This window comes from Gadus chalcogrammus, chromosome 6 (genome assembly GCF_026213295.1).
Source record: "Gadus chalcogrammus isolate NIFS_2021 chromosome 6, NIFS_Gcha_1.0, whole genome shotgun sequence".
Lineage (NCBI taxonomy): Eukaryota > Metazoa > Chordata > Actinopteri > Gadiformes > Gadidae > Gadus > Gadus chalcogrammus.
In genome coordinates this window covers 8,852,535-8,872,533 of record NC_079417.1, presented here as the reverse complement: position 1 = coordinate 8,872,533, position 19,999 = coordinate 8,852,535, and the positions used below count along the sequence as shown (strand labels likewise).

The window sequence follows — 19,999 nt, the reverse complement described above, 5'->3', positions numbered from 1 at the left end:
TGCTTTAGTAAGTGCAAAATGTAAACATTGTAAAACCAGATGATATGCTACATAAAATAATGTGTTTAAAACTAAAAAGATCTGTGAGTGACTATCACATTAAACTCCTTTGGCAGGGAGGCAACAATCTCAAATGTTTGTAGAGGTTTATTTCTGCTGTGTGATAAGGTAAATCCATATCAGAACAGTTTTTTTTTTTTTTACTTTTCTTTTTTGTTTGTTTTTTATATCAAGCATTTATGTCTAATGCTTATCGTCGTGAGTTGTATCGCGATTAATAATCGTATATCGAATTATTGCCCAGCCCTAGCCCTGGTTCAAAACAAGGGTGCTGGCTCCTGGTCTGGGTTTATACGTTCGGTCGGCCCGTTGACTCACCGCTGTTTCCGCAGTCGGCGCAGGAGATGAGCTCCTCTGGATTCTTGTCGCGGTTCTGCTCCTTGGTGCCCAGGCAGAAGCTGCAGATGGGGATGGGCTCAGCGACGGGCTGAGAGGGACAATAGACGTGTGGAGACAAGAGGGAGAGAGGGGGGGGGGGGAAGAGAGAGAGAGCGAGAGAGAGAGGAGAACATTAGAACGAGGCTGCAAGAGTACGGACGGAAAAGGTGTCGATTGTTCGGGGCATGATGGTTTGTGCATGGTGGCAACAAAGGTCACTCCAGACTAGTGATCGACCGATATATATATATATTTTTCCTTCGGCATGATTTACAGACAATAGTTCAATAAATGTTCTTTTTCTTTTTTATTGAGACATTGTAACATTTGTTATCATTGTGTCATTTTTATGATGTAAATTGAGGGAGGCTTAGCCTGTAAATCCAAACCCACATCTAGAAAGCTGTAGGGTCTGTCAACGAGTAATGAAAATGGCCCAACTCGAGGGGCGGCACCAAGCATGCATTTGAAAATATCAATGGATAACACACATTGGATAACACTACAACCAATCAGAAGAATACAAAGGGTGACATATCCAGACCAGTGGAGCTAACCAATAGATAAGACACTTAAAAACAGCAACGTTTTCGGCCCACCTATATTGATACATCGATGTGATTGATTAATGTTCTGGGCCAGGGGAGGCCCAGAATATATACGAGTATATTGCTCATTCCCAGAGTGACTGACTGATCAAATTCAAATTGTGCTCTCGCGAGAACTCTGGATTTCCACGTTATTATCAGCTCAAGAAAATGGGTTTCGGCGTATCGGTTATCGGCTAAGGCTGAGGAAAAAAAAAAAATCTGTATCGGCCCTAAAAAAATCCATATCGGTCGATCCCTACTCCAGACTGCATGTGTGCAGCGTTATGGAGCGACAGACCATAATGAACAGAACTCAGGGGACCAGAGTGCAGGACGCGTGCACACGTGGGGCTGCAGGTGCTTATGTTTGCCTTGAAGCATGCCACTTGGATGCTCAAGAGCCTAGGGTGATGTAATCGTTTATCTTGATGTTCCTCTGTATACTGACACACATGCCCACTCACACACACACACACATCACGTCAATACTGGCATTGTGTAACCCTGCGCTGTGTTGCATGACCTGCAAGGTAAACATCTTTAAGATCACCATGGTTTCGTGGTGCTTGTGCGTACACGGAAAGTTGCGTGCACGTGAAGGTGTGCTTATGTCTGTATATATCCTTGGGAAGCCGTGGGCTCGCTGCTTGTCTGAGGTAAAGAACAACAACCTCTACCTAAAATACAATAAACAACAATTTCAAAACCTCATAAGACAGCATAATTCTTCGGCTAAGGTTAGAAAAACGTTTCCCCTGGCTGAGAGGGTATGGTAATGTGGCAGTGGTCAAAGAGCGGTTGTGGGGGGCAGGGGGGGTCTATGCACAGCGCTTCACACAGGCAGGTCCAGGCAGGGAGGAGACAGGGACAACCGCTTGATTTATAGGGTTCATTTCCCCCTCTGAGTCACCTCACATCCAGACACACACACACACAGAGGACACTAGCAAGGTGGGGTGTGTGTGTGTGTGTGTGTGTGTGTGTGTGTGTGTGTGTGTGTGTGTGTGTGTGTGTGTGTGTGTGTGTGTGTGTGTGTGTGTGTGTGTCGGACAAACTGAAAGATGAAGCAGTGGAAAAGAAGGGTATGGTTAACGCGATAAGTATTAGCGGCAGAGCCTTATTTTATTTCCTCCAGCTTAATTATGTCTTAATGTAAAACCTGGGACTGCATTATACAAGTAATAGTTCATGAGCCTCATGGCTATAATATATCTCCTTTGTACATTACATTATGCATAATACAATCACAAAAGGTAGTCAAAGGTTAAGCATAGACACCTTCACTTCAGGGAAAGCTGCCTCTTCATTGGATTGACCCTTCCACACTTATTAGCTGGGACTTTATTGTATTTTAATGTGGTAAGGTGAGCAAACAAAACAATGTAAACACATGACAGAATGTTGGTCGCTCATCCATTGCACCGAAAATCGGAGGGAAACTTACAATGGATTCTTGTTGCAGACAATTGTAATGAAGCAACAACAACTTTGTGCGGTCTTGGGTTATTTCGTTTTGCTTTGCTGCATCTACAAATTAAAAATAACTCCATTTCCACTATATGGTCACTGAATAATTTAATAACGGCTGTTTTGACCGCATCTACTTAACGTAATCATCCGAATATATTTCGATGGCACCACAACTGACCGCAATACATTTGAATCTCAGGAAGTTCAAGTATACCCAGCTGAATACGTTATTATTTCCAGTTCATGGAAAAAGTGAAGATTCAACCCATAAGTTTGGACGATCCCATTCCCACCTTACACGAACCGAACCAGACTAAGCAGACCAAGACCTCTGTTTTAAATCAGACCAGATTGTGTTTGTATGGTCAGAGTTCCCATGCATATACAAAACACCCAACACTCACCACACTATGGGGAGAAAAACTCCAGGCTCAAATTAAAAACGGAATAAACAGCGCCAGTGTGAAAGCACCTTAAGTGAATCACCGTTTGCGCAAAAAAAACAAAAAAAAAACAAAAGGACCTAAAGAGGAAGTCCCCGCTAAGCACTGGGCCCCAGGTGACACTGATTCAGTTTATATAAAGCCACAGAAACGGGGGGCTAGATTCAAAGAGAGAATGAGACCCAATCAGAGACAACACTCAACTACAGCAATACGGGGCGAGGCGGGAAAGGAAAATGGGCGGACAGAGGAAATGAAAAACAGGGAGAGAGGAAAACCGAAAGAGGGCGAAGAGGATAGGAAGAGAGGGGAGAGAAAAACGCAGCTTAGAAGCCGCCTGCGTGAGACCAACAACTCAATCACCCTGACACTTAACTCCTTGTGCACCAGAGGTCAACCTCGCACGCCCGCCTACTCGTGATCGAGTGAGGGGCCAAGAGATAGAGAGCCGATCCCTCACACACACAGAATGCTAGGGAAACTAGTTTGCGGACTGCCACTCTAAATGAGACCCAGACGGAAACCGAAAATACAGAAAGAAAACTAAAATCATTCCCACCACAGTGACAGGAATACAGCGAAAGACAAACCTCAAATTCTTTCCAAGAGCCCACGCCTCTATCTCTATGTGGCTCACACTCGCCTCATCCCTCTCCCCCCCTGCCATCCCTCCATTCTTCCCGTCAGTCCCCCCCAGTCTCCCTTCTTTCCTCTCCCCCCCTCACTGCTACACCCAAATCTCCCTAAGCCAATATTGGCTGTGAAGGAACTTCCAACAGCCAGTAATCCTCTGGCCGTGTCTGGGAGCCGGCGTTTTTTTTATGTGTGAAGCAAGTAATTGCTCATGTTTCTTTTTCAGGCCAAGGGTCCGCGCCGCTATGGCCGGCAGGGTCGCTTTCCTGACGACTCGGCAGGAAAGTTTGCAGAGGGCCGGGGAAAGGAGCCAGAGACACAAGACACGCCCATGTCAACAGCAAGGCTTGGCGGACTTGACCTGTCACCCTGTACTAATCCAGTGCCAGAAAACAACCACCACAGAACAGGTTCAGCAGGTTAGAGGTCTGCCTAGGGCCGAGTGACAGACAGCAAGGCTCCAGGACACTGGCTTGTAGCAGTTTTGTTTCACGAATAGCAATGCCCAAACACCAAACAATTTAGCCCTAGAGCACGACAGCCAGCGGTCTACTTCCTGCTCGAGGCGCGGATAGACAGGCACAATGGGCACTGGACCCGTTGGAATTTTGGTTATTGTTGTGAAGCTCTGCCATGAAGCATTTCTATGCACGTCTTAAAAGGCATCTTCCCAGTTTAGTGCTTTATTCAAATCTTGGGCTTTGCTTCATCAATCAGACGAATGAGACGAAAAATAGTTATTGTAGTTTTGCTGCATATTCATTGCCGTAGATATTTGTTTATATCCATTTATAATGGTGTCTGTGACAGCACATTAATAATGGCACTTGTTCATAAGTTGTTTGCCGTCTGACTTACCAGCTGAAGTATTAATATAATAATAGTCAGTCATAAACAGAAGACACAAATATTTGCTTTTCTGAGCCATAAGCTCCAAATGTTTGGAGATATTTGTTCTAGATGAATAATGCCTCGTTGATGTCGCTACGTCTTGTTTGTTTGTGCTGCCCAGGCCCCATGCCATTTGTGGTTGTCTACGACAAGGAATCAAACAGAACAACACTGTGGCCTTGTTTATTTATTTGTTTCAAGATCATCTTGGTACAAGGCAGCAGCCCCCGGCCAATGGAGACGAGAGAGAGGGCAGAGAAAAGGAGACCAGAGCAGGATATCGGCAAAGTGTAAAGGGCGGAGAGAGAAAGAGGGATGGGGAGGAAAGCACTCCCCTTGTCCTTGTCTTGACTCTAGTCAAGGTTTTCATTAGCATGAGACTGATCTCCATGACCCTTCCCAACACACACACACACACACACACACACACACACACACACACACACACACACACACACACACACACACACACACACACACACACACACACACACACACACACACACACACACACACACACACACACACACACACACACCGCAATTTTTCAACAAATCAACAAGAAGAAAATGCTATATTTCAACCTAGGCCTCATACGCACGTCGAACACATGCACAAACACAAGGAGGAGGAGGAAGTATGGATTTCTGTTGGCGACAGGCTGCTGATGGCAAGCGAACACTGCTCAACGTCCCTGGTGGTGTCGTCCAACAGCTGGTGGTCCACATCCTGTTCCAGCAGCTCTTTAAATACCTCTGGCTCACGCCAAGACCCTCGCAGCATTCTCCCAGCATGCTAATGTAACGTTACAGCACATCACTCTCTTGGCAGGGCTGTTCAGAAGGCCAATTCCTCCATTGAAGACAAACTAAACACTAATCGCAGTTCCAGAGTTTGTAACCTGCAAAGTGGATGCCAACAGGAAACGCTGGAGAGCGACTGCCAAAAGGCAAAGCTTTACAGTTCACCGTGTTTATACAAAAATGGACGATTAGATGTACAATGCATCACATCACAGGCTGTGGAAATGAGGATCCACCCAAAACAACTGGCCGGGGAACAGAAAGATAATATACATCTTCTGCTAAAGAAAGCCATCGCTCAAACCCTTAAAGATTAGTTATGGTTGGACGTCGACGCAACGCAATGACCACCCAGTCGCTTCAACGCAGTACTGAACCTCTTTTGGTTCTACGTCGGGTTTTGGTAAGCGGCCCAATCACAGCCCTTGCTGCGTCGCCTCGATGCAAGGATAACATTTATGGGTGGTGCACGTCAGGCTCTTGCGGTGGACGCAAGGAGGGTCCGCAGAGACGTAATGCGTCCGTAAACCCCCTTGCGCTGCTTCGACATCCAACCATAACTAAGCCTTTACTCCTAACATTGGGGTAGTGTGGTAATCTCCAGCCCTCAGTGTGTGCGGCATGCTCCCGAATGAAGAGAAGCACCCATCAGCAGAGAGGAAGGGAGAGAAAGGAGAGGGATGCATCTCGGGCATGTAATCGATGTCTGGGAGGCATTTTGCCGTCACCGTGCCCTCAGCGACTACACCTAGTGTGTTCACCTTGAACAAACGCTAACGACTGCAACTACGAGGACGTGTTTGTGTGTGACGGAGCCTTTGTGTGGAGTGGACGGATGGATCGGGGGGACGGGAGGGGCATTACATGGTGGATAAATACGCCCATTACAGTTCATGACGACCTGCGTCTAATGTGACACCGCGATTACCTCTTCAGAGAACAGCAGCCATTAGCCAGACTGCCGGCATCAGCCTGACTAGTTAGGGGAGATCAACAGCACATTTGGAGGGAAATGGCGACAACACCCCCCCCCCCCCCCCCCCCCCCACACACTGCACAGTGGATGCGTGTGATATTTTCACACGTCCCCTGGATGACACCCGGCGGAGGGCCGTGGGGAACTCTGGTTCACCCCGCTCCAGCTGCTGGGGAGGGCAACCGTGGGGCAGAGATCGCTCTCCACCAATATGACGGCTGTGGGACGACACACACACACACACACACACACACACACACACACACACACACACACACACACACACACACACACACACACACACACACACACACACACACACACACACACACACACACACACACACACACACACACACACACACACACACACACACACAAATGGCCATAGCCTCATATTGCTAACGGGTGCTCTGGGAGGCAACAAGGTTTGATATCCATGAGTCTGTGACCCCTTGGTGACTCCGCTTTCCCCCCCCTCCCCTCCATGGCCTGGCAATGACCCCCTCTGGGGGGGGGGGGGGGGGTCCATAGTGCTCCAGCTAAACCAAGGCGATGGGGAGTATACAAATATCCCCCAACACCACCATGGGGTCAACGCTGTGCTTAGCAATTTGTTATTTTTTGCATCCCTTACTGTGACATTTCTTCCCACTCTGAAGATCATAACGGCTGACGATGGCAAGCAAAGGACAATACCATACTGACAGTCAGTGGAGATAGTGCACACATACACACACATTACACATTCCCACGCAACCAGGATATTACTCATGTTTTCATCGGCTATTGGTGTGCATTGAAGACTCCAACGGTGTCATCAATATTTAATCCGTTACAGATGTAATGCCAGTCACCTCTGACTCAGACATCTTCAACAAAATAGAGACTGCAGTGCAGACAGTAACTGAAGCATGCAAGCTCAATATTTTGCCAATAACTGTGTCTGCTCCGCACAACTCCAGAATAGTATAATATAACTGCCAGATACAACCTTAAACACAACATATCAAGTAGATATCATCATCTTTAATGGTTGATGCCTTCTGCTGATAAGATATCTCTAGGGTGACAACAACACATACAGGAAGTAGAGCTAGAGGGTGAGAACAATGCAAATAAACCACTTCCTTCATGCAGCGCCATCAACAAATGAAAAACTATAAACCATTAACACCCCATAAAAAAAAGAAGCAAATGAACAACTACCACCGACAGGGTGTGGTTCCTTGTCACCCTTGCACTACCAGAGTAGAGCTAGTCACTGGTGAGGTTTGACCAACCGGGCCGGACAGGACCATGTGACCCCTATGCTCTCTGGGTTAATCCCATGGAGTGTGTGTGTATCCTTACCAAGCAGTCGCCATGGCCACACACAAACACCTGTCTGGCTAAAGGCAGTCAAATGCAAACCACACCACAGCATGTGTGGCCAAAGAGGAGTGCAATATATCTATATGGGGGACGAGAGAAAAATGTCCATCAATAGATATTTCCCTCTATCCTTCATATCGATATTTAACCATACGCCATTATTTAAAATCATTCTGATCCTGCTCTCAATACACGTGCGCGACAAATACAGAAACAACCTGCACATTTTTTTTGCACGAAACCGCACGAAAGTCCTGCAACAGTCTGAGGCAGAACTTTATTATATTGAAAGAAAAGCACCATTGGAGATTTGAGACTTGAAACCGTGTCTCTTACTTAATTATTTATTTAGCTTTTTATACGTCAATATATATATATATTTTTTTTAATTTGTGACAGTCTTGCTCTATGTCAGTTCCAAATAAGACAAAAACAGAAAGTGCTTTATTTATTGATTTGCATTTAGTTGAAATGGAGATATGAAATTACCCATATGGTGATAGAAGATTTTGTCCATATCGCACAGCCCTATGGGGGCACGGAGGTTGATTATGCGACTTTATTTATGCGAGTGCAATCCCATCTCACCAGTCAAAGTCTACAGCTACAAGTGGCTCAATCCAATAGTGCACCGACAATGTAGGCGTTACGCTTTGTAATAACCAGGGGAAGGTTTCCCATGAGCGGTCCTCTTCCTCATGTCATTGCCTCCCTCTTTCAACACGCTTCCCTCACTGCCCTGTCCATCAAGACACAAAAAATATCAGGCTGTCCAAATACATTGGTCATAGTTTAAAAAGAGTGATGTTTTACGTTCGTTACAGCCACTCGCCTGTCCCTCAATAGATCCAGACAGTGGAGACTTCCTAGGCCTATGGGCCGAGACCACTGACTGGACCCTGGGGGGGGGAACTCTGAGCCAAGACTTTTGGCGAGACCTTAAAGAGGAGCAGCCCCTGCGGCACTGGGAACAAATCCGTGGAACAAAAAAGGTTTACAACCAATCAAATGAATCAAAAATGTAACCACCAGTCCCAATGAAAAACGCACAGCAGGCTGTCACAGAAGTGGGGTAGGGCATGATTCCTGAGGCTTCGTCACTAGGCATGGCAAGAGGCCATCAAGCTATCCCATCAAGTTATGGGTAACGTACATCCTATATTCTGTAAGACAAAACTATTATACCATCTCTATAAATCAAAGATTATGACTAAGTTTAGTGACGTACGATATGCTGTATCGAGTGTGTTTGTGTTCAACCACCACCGTATCCTCAAGGTGTGTGTTTGTATGTGCATGTGCGTGTTACACCCAGAGAGGGAGTGATACATTGATTCACAAAAACAAGTTGGAATATAAGCGGGAACATCACCGCTCAATGTTTCACCTCTGGACTCACCCTGGTCTGCCTGGCCAGACACCCAACACGGATCTCTTTGTCCCAATGACAAAGGCTAGCAGGATGCTGCGTGTGTGGCGTTTCGCACTGCACTGCAGTACATCCACACTGTGTTTGTGGTTCACCTCTCATCCCTGCAAACTAAGTACTAAGGCCCAATCCCATTGCTACCCCTTACCCCTTCCCCTTACCCCTCCCCCTTGTTTTGAAGGGGGAAGGGGAAGGGGTAAGGGGTAGAAATGGGATTGGGCCTAAGTAACTATGTTTTTTTGTAGGAACTGACGTCAACTAAGTATCAACAATGGCGCACACGAGCAGTGGTTGACCACTGGTCACTTTTGTTGAGAATTTTAGACTGTGTGTGGGCCTGGATTTGGGGATACAGGTCGTATGAATTGACCCAAGAAAACATTCCTTTTTTTACTCGAAAACATCACTAGAATACATGTGTTTGCATAGATCTTTGTGACTGCGACTTGTTACACATGTTAGCACAGGGTCCAGTGTGTTTACACCCGCTAATGCATCCCTGCACACAAGAAACGACATGTCAATTTGCATATTCCTCAGTAAACCGTTACTGTGTGCGGATGCATGTGTGTGCGGATGTGTATGCGCGTGTCCCTGCCCCTTTGAGCAGGAGAGGTTGGCGGCTGGCTGCTCTATGATCAGGTTACACAAGTGGGTGTGTTCCACCGCTCCTCTGTCGCCTGCATGTCTGAATCTCCTTCTTCCACTCCTTTGCTCTGCATCATCTCGCACCACCACATCCCGCACCACCACCACCACCACCACCACCGCCGACACACACACACACACAAACACACACACACTAACACATACACACGCCAGTAGCTCCCCCTCTCTTTTCTTTCACTGTCTGCTTGGAGAGCAGGGAGGCACAGAACATGCGTCATCCGGACCTCTTCCGATGGTACCACAAAACACCACAATACACCACACTTCACTCACTCGGTCTCTTCCTTCCTCCAGTCCACGTCTCTGGTTTCTTCTGTATCCCTCTCGCTCACCTCCCACCTCTTTCCGTCTCATACCTACCGACGCCCTCTGACGAGGAGCCGCCCAGCAGCTGGTTCGCAATCCCAGCAGGGGTCCTTGGAAACCATGAGACTCTCCCGCTCCATCTTTTACCCTCTCTTTCTCCCCCGCCCCCCCCCCCCCTTTTCACAGTCTCTTCGACCCCTTCCTTCACAGACACTAGGCTACTTTTGTACAGAGCTGAGGAGCCGCCTTCTACCCAGACGGAGAGACTCGTCTCACTCGCTGCACAAAGGAAACACAACACACCCACACACACAAACACACACGCACACAGGCACTCACACGCGCACCCCTGGAAGTCTCTTTCATACCCAAACATCTGAGAGAAATCCAACACGAACAGAGTTCCAGGTCCTGAGCTAAACTTAACATGCCCTTCACACAAAGTGTTGCGGACAGCCTAGCCATATCCCGGAGCAGGGCAATAGACAAGTGATGCACAACTGAAAGATGGTTTAATAAGCAGGGTTCAAAGTGTCGGCTGGAGATACATTATCACATCTCACTCAGCGCTGCACGTCCCAGAAGTCGGGCTAGCGGTGGAGCAGAACATCATGAGTAAGTCTTGGTGATAAACGTCTGAAACTGCCAAAGTTATGGATTGCCAACGAGTAGCCCAAAGGCTTGAATCATGCTGTATGCACTGCAGGACATGTCTCTATTTAAATGGAGGTGTAAGGGCAGATGAAGGACATTCAAGCGTATCCTTTTTTTTTACCGAAAATGTATACCGAGAGCACTATAGACTTTAGCTACACTTGTCTAAATCCACAAATTCCAGAATATAACCAGAAACTTTCTGAAAAGATATTAAGCCAGGAGGGACATCTCAAACCAAAATTTTCTTGCTAAAGCCAAATCTATCCAGATATAAAGTGCATGGGATACCTGTGTGGGCCAACACTACAACCAACTAAGGGGCAAATAGAAATGTAGTAAATATTGTTCCATCTTGCTTGACTGAGAGAATGGCCTTAACACGGCCAAGGTTAACACTGCCAAGCCGAGGCATGTCAATTGTGTAAATAAATATGTTGACAATAGGTAACGGTTATTGTTGCCGAGACAGATGGGTTGATTGCAATTAGAAAATCAGGCCACTTGGCAAGAGGGTGTTCGGGATGTAATAACATGATGCATCAGTGCGAGTACGGAGGGACGTTACCTTGTCCTTCTCATGGGGCAGCAGGCGCACGGGGGGCAGTGAGTCGATGGACACCGTGCCGGTCCCGTCCTCGTGCAGGCCGCTCGGGCCGCAGGTGGTCCCGCTGCGGCTGACCAGGCGAAACAGCGGGCCCTCCTTCTTGACGCGGCCGTGGGCCACCGCTCGCTTCAGGGCCACCCTCAGCTGCTGGTGGAAGAGGCCCGGCCCGATGGAGCCGCTGCCCGACAGGTAGGCCGCCACGTCCGCCTGGCATTTCAGGAAGCGCTCCACGCTCCTGTGGGTGGAGCCGCCGGCCTCGTGAAGCCCGTCCAGGGCCCGCTTGATCAGCTTGTTCCAGTCCAGCCCCGGCTTCTTGTGGGAGTGTGAATGAGAGTGTGAATGGGAGTGGGAGGAGCTACCTCCACCTCCGCTACTGTTCCCGCCCCCGCCCCCGCCCCCGCCACCACCACCTCCAAGCCCACTACGGGGCTTGGGCAGGGCCAGGCGCCCTGGGTTCTCGGGGTCCTTGTAGGAGTTGAGTCCCTTGTTGGAGATTTTGAGGATAGTGCCATCCTTGACACTGAGCTCCAACTGCTCCAGAACCGTCTTGCGGTCCAGCCCGTGCAGCATGGACACGGCATTGCAGATGCGCTCCTCCGACGGCCGCTGCTTTTGCTTCTTCACCTTCTTGATGGCCTCCAGGATCCATGTGGTGTACGTGGGGTTAGCTAACTTCACCATGGCTGCAGTCGGGGATGGGCGCAGAGGCCCCCTTTGAGGCCTGACTGCGATGTCCACAAACAAGAAAAATATGTATTCAAAAACTTATTTGGGGAAGGGAAGGGGAAGGGAAGGGGTGGGGGGCTGAAGGCCCAGGGAGGACCTGGCCTGCACCCTTTAGCGCTACGGCTGCTCCTCTCTCCTCCCCGAAGCCACTACCTTCCGACTAGCCCTTGTCCTGAGGCCGCGCAGAGAATGCCTCGGAGTCCAAGTGTGAGTAGCACGGTAGGGAGCAGCTCACCATAGCATAAGCTTCCGAGATACAACCCCCGCCTAAATGGTTACGAGCCGGTCCAGCCACCGGCCTCTCCCGGTGAGGCGGCGCAGCCTGGCTGAGAACGGGGTTTCAGGGATGGAGCTTCAGCTATGCTCAACAATGAAGCGTTTCTGCGTCCACCGGTGACAAAATGCGTCCAACTAAAGCGTTGGATCACTCCTGGTGATCAAATGGCTTTTCCTCCCAAGGGAGAGGTACAATGACCAGAGTCTCTCTCAGGAAAACCACCGTTTTGTTTCAAGTTATTTTTCTCAGATGAAAGAGGCCGAGAAAATGGAAGAAAAAGCAATATTAGTTTCTGTGGAATTGATAGGACGACGATGATCGTTGGGGATCCCTTGTCTTTTCTTATTCAGCGGGCAGGGCTTCTCGGGTCGGGGACCAACCATAGATCTCACCCCAGGAAGCAGCCCGCACTGATCACCTTCATGCCCATCGCACTTTAGTAGCCGACACACCCTGCAAAAACAGAGAACACACAGACAGGTTAGCAAACCGCCACTCAATAATCAAGTATGTGTACTTTTAAACAATCATATTATTAACTTGCTTTCCACATAGGGTGAGGCTCTAATTTAATAAAGAGCAACAAAAGGTGTGATCACTTTCGGATATGCATTATTTGATGCTGAAGTGTGCACCACGCTCAAGGCATAAACACAGGACACAATCCAACAGGATTTTATGGACACTTAAGTGTGACCTTATATTTAGACCAATAGATACAATAATCCCAACAGTGCATTGAATTGCTGAGATACAGGCATTGTTCGGTCAACAGAAGCAGCAAAAGAACATGCTTGTCCAATGTAAGTCAATAATATCCGTTTTGTTATCCAATTAATCTAGACCTAGGATAAGTGACAGGTGGGAGTCGTCGGACCATAACATAATAGTCTCAAACTTCTGTGATTTGACACAATCATATCGCTGATATGTTGCTCTCTCTCTTCTTCTGGTGCTTATCACTCTTCAAACTATAACGATAGATCTAGTACCTGATAATAGCCGTTTATAGATCATATTTCATGACTATAGAGCCTCATTTACAATAGACATTGAAATTAAAGCCCAAGCTAACATTTGCCAACATAAACGTCATCCAGTCAAAACACAGGTTGTTAGCAAACATTAGCTTAAATGCTACTGAAATTAAAAAGATAGCACCAGCAGCGAATCGTATCATTGATTGGTCACCAACCCTGTTTACACTCCGCTTGTAAAGAACTATCTGACACCAGATCTGACACCAGATCTTCCCGCGAACTGCTGTTGTTTAGCAAGCTGGTGTCACCAGCTAGCTCACAAGCTAACCCTGGTTCCCCTGGAATGGGTATGTTACTACAACATGCTAGCTCAAAACATAAACATCATGAAAGAAACGCACGCCAGAGGTTCGCCTTCACAGCGCCAAAATATTTCACGGCGGCCCCCGTTTCAAACAATAACAGCCTCCGCGTCGGAACAATCGCAACGGTTAATATCGTTTTTTTAAATTATATACCAATATTGACCAAGATCGCGGCCTTCCAAAAATAGGCACAATGCAAGTTACAGACGGCCATAACGGCTAACTGGCAAGTGCAAAAAGAAAATAGCTTTGATGCATTAATGTTCCAGTGTAGCCAGCTCTGTGTGTCTGTCGGGCCTCCTCGTTCTGCCTCGCGTGCGGGCGATTCGCCCATCGCCCGCGAGACGCGTCCCTACACACAGTCCCCACCTCGCGACTTCCTTCCTCCATCCGCCGCCCTCCCACGTACAGCCTGCGGTGCGGTGGAGACAAGGCCGCTGGAGCGAAGTAGGCCTCGGCTCCCCCTCCACCCAGCTACCCCCCATTGCCCCCCCTCACGACCATCTCTCCGTACCCCTTTCCCTCTACCTCTCGCGGTTCCCAGAAACCCCGACGAACTGGTCCAGTTCGGGTTTCGAGAGGAAAGCTCCAGCGCCGCGTGATATCCCCTTCCTCCCATATTCGACTCACCGGAATTTCGTGTCGAGTTGCCGAGGAGAACGTGCCAGAAATCCTTCGAATCGGAGACAACAACAAGACTAAAAATGCAGCCAGAGAGCAGAGGCTCCAAAGCTGACGCCATCTTTGAGTGAAACAGGAGCTCGGCTAGTGGGGGAGGGGGGAAAAACTGAGCCGTCAGGGCAAGGGACCGTCTGCATAGTTCTGCCTCTGTTCCGCCTGCAAACGCGGGCGGAGAATTTTTTTTCTACAAGGGAAGATGGGCGGGCAGCGGAGTTGTTGCTATGATGGTGGATATCGGTTGCACACATGAAATGGAAGAAAGGGACAGATGGTGGAGTAGGAAAAAGGGTTAGGTGTTTACGCTTCACCGCTGTGCGCGCGCGCGCATACATAGGGAGATTCAAGGGAACGTCTCAATTTACTTCCTACAGCAAGCGTCTACAGGGAAAAATCAAAGCAAGTGAGTGTGGTTTAACGATGGAGGGTATTTAAAGATCAAAGTGAGACACCCTTCTCACTGCCGAGAGAGATCTGCAGTCTATTGTAGCAGCTGTGTTTGCACCGGAATACAAAGCACACAGATTAAAATTTGACAATGGGGCTATCTTGAGTTACACAGCCTATTATGAAGCATTGGAATATGTTTGTAGCGTAATGGTCACTAAATGTATTATTAGCCCAACGTAGATTGCGCTATAATAATTTTAGTAGTAGCCTAACGTCGCTACATTTAAACATGAAAACAAACATTGAACACTATTCGTGGATGATGTCGTCACGAAGTGAAAATCTCGGCAATACAAATCTACAATTGGTACAGCACATGTGCCTGTTACAAAACATAAAATTAAGCACTTTCCTCAACATTTTAAGATGGAAACGGTTTGAAATCGGTCTACTGTTTCCCATAATGTATATGTATTAGACATAATCAGATACTCTGAACGCCTCTTATCTAAATTGATATCGGACTAGTCTCTCAATTATAACAATAAAGTGATTAGCCTATCCAGGAGTCGAACATGTAATGTAGACATTCCCACGGTAATAGCCAACTGATCTCAAATTTGTTCAATTAGGCAAGTATCGACTTGGACAGGAAAACGACAACCTATAATTACTACATTGTTGATGTCAATTATTCAATTGATTGCATGAAGTTATAATTTCTTTGAATTGTGAAACCATTGTAGGCTTAATTTATCGATAGAATATTTACATTATTTATTATTATGAATAAGATTAATTCATTATAACGCACTAATAATTAAGATTTTGTTAATGGACAACAATACAATATTGTGTGGTAGGCACATTAAACACGTTTATCCCGTTTTATTCAGAGCTGGAACTGTGACTTGGTATTACAGTTTGAAGGCGAAAGCTCCCTGAGAGCAAATTAAATTACCTGAACATTTGTTTAAATTGATGTGCAGCAGTCCTTTGAGAGGGGTAGTGTTTAGACCAGGAAGCAATTAGACATACGGTTTACCCACGGTCGCGTCTTTTCTGCACAGGGGGAATCCGCCCAGAGCACTGTGGTGGTGATCAAATAAAAAACGAATAAGGTCAAACTTTATTTGCTGTTATTTTTGAGGGCTTGCGCAGGGAGCCATAAATCTCTGGTTAAGCACGCGACGCTAATTATAATTAGCCGTAGTGTTATTACCTAGTTAAATAGTGGTAAGTGTTGATATTCAAATGCCCATTAGTGTTTCTCTCGAGGGTTGACATATTGCATCACAGCGTACAGTATACACCGACTAACAGATGGACAACACTCGTGAGAACGTGGGCTATACCATCAGATCTACGGCTCCCAGCGATGAATTATTAAGAGGCGTGCGCCGCGATCCGCAACACGGGTCACGTTCAACGATCCACACTGGAACAACACAGCAGAGCGAAGGGGAATACATAATCACGTGGCTCTGCGTCTGAAGACTGAAGCAGAACATGAAGGGTTACATTCATTATTTATGTGCAGACACACAGAACTTGTGGTTTCACCTTGAATGGCCCAAAAACACAGCTGTATAATGTGTTCCAAAATGTGTCCGTGGTGTGTCACCATTCTTGCACTTCAAAATGTTACGGTAGGACTACTTGGTAAAAAAAAAAGGTTGAATAGAGTGTGGTTAATATCAGCTAAAAAGTCCAAGACACTATTTTACGTTTGGTTGGCTACAGGGACTGACATTAGTGCTATTTTTAGTTTCGGAAGTCAACGTTTTTTTAAACTAATCTGTGTTTTGAGCCAATGGAGAGGCTTGTAGTTTTTGCACACAAAGCACTATGACGCTTGAAGAAATCAACCTAGCCAGGAGCTATGAAATACAAAGGGCATGTGAAGGATACAACTTGGTTCTGGGGACATAACACTTGACTGGCTTTGTAATGTTATGCCGTTTTTGGTTTAAAACAACATAGCCCAAAACGTTATGTATTTTACTGAGAGAGGAGCCAACCACCTAAACGCAAGGTGTTGGTGAGACATCTTTGAAGTCAAACAAAAGCTCATTAGTATAGTTTGGAAGGATTACAAGAGAAAGTGAAAATCTAAAGCAAACAAAAAAATAATAGAGACGTTTTATGAGTAAGTAATTGCCTGATAAAAAAAGAATATATCAATATAAAGTCTTACAAAAAAAAATAAAGCCTTGACCAGCATGTTGAAGATGATTTATTTAGTGTATTAGATGAGGATGAATAACTATCTACCACACTCTTAACTTTCTAACACATAGCCATTAGGCTGGTAGTAGAAACATCTACACTATCCCACCTCCTAGTGCCTTTCCATGGACATGACTTTGATGTCCTCTTTGGTAGTCCTGAGACCTGATGACGTGGTGCAGACCTGTATGACCTTAATGTCGAGCAGGTTCCTAAGTGTGTGTTTGTGTTTCTCAAATTGGAGAAACACAAACACACACTTAGGAATCAGATCAACGTCCTGCGTAACCTGCTTAGGTCACACTGACGCATCTCTTTCTGTCAAGTCTCAGAACAAAATTGGACCTCCGCCAAACCAAACATTTTGTTCAGCATCTTGCTTTACTTGCGTTTATGTTGTTGCTGTCCATTGACCTCTTAAGGCATCTTATCTTTAGCCCTTTTATTCATTCGTTTACCTCACTAACCCTGATTATTTATTGTAATTTGTGACTTTCTGACCCGACTGTACTGTCCCCCACGAGATATGAACACTTTGGATTTCTCAACTAAATCAGTTGGCGGTCAATTATTGTGAAGTGCTCTCGAAATAGAACCAGATTGATTGGCTGTTTAGTTTCAGTAATGAGGATGTTTACGACTGAAGCCCAGCTGAGGGGTCCAGAGGCAAGCTTTTGAAACCATGACTGTAGGACCATTCCCCCACACTCCCCTCGCGTCTTGCTCTACTAACAGTCACAGTAGTGATGAAACAGGATCTGTTGAGATCCCCGCAATTAAGTACAAATGAGAAATAATGAAATGGAACAAATGAAATAACTCCTCCAGGAAGTGGAGGGGAGGAAAAAAATAAGTGTTGACCGGTTCGGTACATTCCCCTCGGTCGACCGGGTGAACGGAAACACACAACCTGCTCACCACCGGCACACACAGATGTGAGCGTCTGCGGTCAATCTGTGCCCCAGCGTTGCTGTGACCCATATCTTTTGGCCTGTGGGAGTTCTTGTTTGTCGAGGAGGAGGACAGGCGGTGGGTCTGAAGGGTGGGGGGTGCAGCTGGAGCCCTTAGAGCGGAGACAAACAGCCGCGGACCGAGGCTGTTCTTCCACGTGAACTCGCAAGCTTCCTGCTGGGGCTGGCTCGCTGCCAGCTACACCAGCTCTACCCCACCTCACACTGCCCTCCTACCAAAGGCCACTGCTGTATAGACAGCCCACCCTCCCCCCCCACACACCCCTTGGTCTAAATCCAAAGGGACAGACGGCAGCTGGACCGTGAGGTTCTAGCAGTGTAGCTCAGAGGAGCAGACACAAACGCATGCACACACACACACACACACACCTCTACCCTCAACTAGACACACACACATGCGGAGTGACAAGCTGAAAGTGAAGCCAGACACCTTTCCCTCAGAGTGTCGGGTGTTTCTTTGTCTGAACGTAGCGGCGAACCCCACTGCGTTCTCCATTGACAGCCATTGACAGAGTGCTTCAAAGAGCTCTTGTAGAAAACAATCAGGAAAATCATAATCATCATTGTGTGTAGAGTCCTTGACAAGGCAATACTCGTCCATAATATCTGAAGAATGAATCCCTGTGCCAGGGAAACGTAAAAGACCATTCCTGGGCAGAAAACCACAAAAGACACCTTCATTTACAGCTAGACCCGTTGTCTCTGTGTCGATGAAGAAGTAATCTTCATCACTTTCACACCTAGTGGCGGGGCCCACCATTATGTATTCTCTCTTTGTCTCGCCGCCATCAGGTGAGCTAACAAGATTTGTCATAACACACCCCCACACAGAGAGAACTGCAGGAACAGAGCAGCCAAACTCTCCTTGGTAATACACCACAGACAATGGCCTGAGGCATGCAGCAAAAGCCAGAGGCGAGTAAAAAGAAAAATTGCTTGATGTGACTGCAAGGTGTCAACATGAAAGAGAGAAAACATGGACATCAATAAATAATGCAGAATGAAATCGCTTGATGCCATAGGTTTGTTCAAGACAGACGGAAAGGTTGAGGGCTAAGGGTTTTTTGGCTCCTCTAATATGTGCTGGGCGGGAACAGCACACTCAATAAGGTGTTTGTGGTTGCTACTGTCGGTCACATTTACATTCCTTGTGGTGTTTTTTTATTCCAAGTAATTTACAAGTGAGGCTGAAAGCAATCAAAGAATGAAGTCCATTCTGGAGTGTAAAGTGTGTGTGCTGCACAATCCGGTTTATAAAGGAAAACTGGACAGTGTTTACGGTAGCTATAGGAGTCAGAAAAGAAAGGTTGCTTAATTAATGGCTAATTAATTAATTCATGTATTATTGGTCGTCGAGTGCTTGAACATAGAAATAGACAAGTAGTTAAGGAGCAGGTGGGGGTTAGGCATCTGAATCAATAGTGGTCTGCGGACATTGGAGTATGTCTGCAGTCAAAAAATTGATAAGGGTTACATTGAAAAAAACCCTTACATGGTTCAAATAAGATGCTTGGGTTGCCAGGCACCTTCAGACAACCTCTCTCTCTCTCTCTCTCTCTCTCTCTCTCTCTCTCTCTCTCTCTCTCTCTCTCTCTCTCTCTCTCTCTCTCTCTCTCTCTCTCTCTCTCTCTCTCTCTCTCTCTCTCTCTCTCTCTCTCTCTCTCTCTCTCTCTCTCTCTCTCTCTCATTCCTGTAGATTCGGTTGTGGGGGGGATGCAACCTCCAACACTCAAAATGCTTTGTCTTTTCCCCAGCCCACAAACACACACACACTCCCCCTGTGCCCTATACTACTGCCAAACCAGCCAAGGCCATAACCCCCCTCCCCCTCCGTCCTCCGTCCTCAGTGGCACCCGCCACTTGCCTGGGTATGCCGATCTCCTAAGCCCAAAACAATCCATTCTACTTTAGGGTAAGGAAACACACAATCATGACAAATGGGACAGGTTTGGTTAATCAACGCCTTATTTAATCAACGTGTCTTATGTTAAAAGTCAGGCAGTTCACAGTCATTTATATTAATGATAACGCTTCTAAATTGTCCTGGGCTAATCAAGGGCCAATAAACAATCAATCTACCAGAAAGGAAAAATGCAGCATT

At 46.8% G+C, this 19,999-nt stretch overlaps 1 protein-coding gene across 1 annotated transcript in view; it reads right to left on the bottom strand.

The window, feature by feature from the left end:
- The window catches only part of kat6a (K(lysine) acetyltransferase 6A), a 28,165-nt gene extending 13,689 nt beyond the window's left edge, over nt 1-14,476 (bottom strand). The window contains exons 1-3 of the mRNA XM_056591615.1: nt 14,261-14,476; nt 11,244-12,738; nt 379-487 (exon numbers count right to left, since the gene is read on the bottom strand). Coding sequence (XP_056447590.1) covers nt 379-487; nt 11,244-11,963 — 829 coding nt within the window. The 5' untranslated portion in view covers nt 11,964-12,738; nt 14,261-14,476. The remainder of the gene's footprint in view (nt 1-378; nt 488-11,243; nt 12,739-14,260) is intronic.
- Between the last annotated feature and the right edge of the window lie 5,523 nt (nt 14,477-19,999).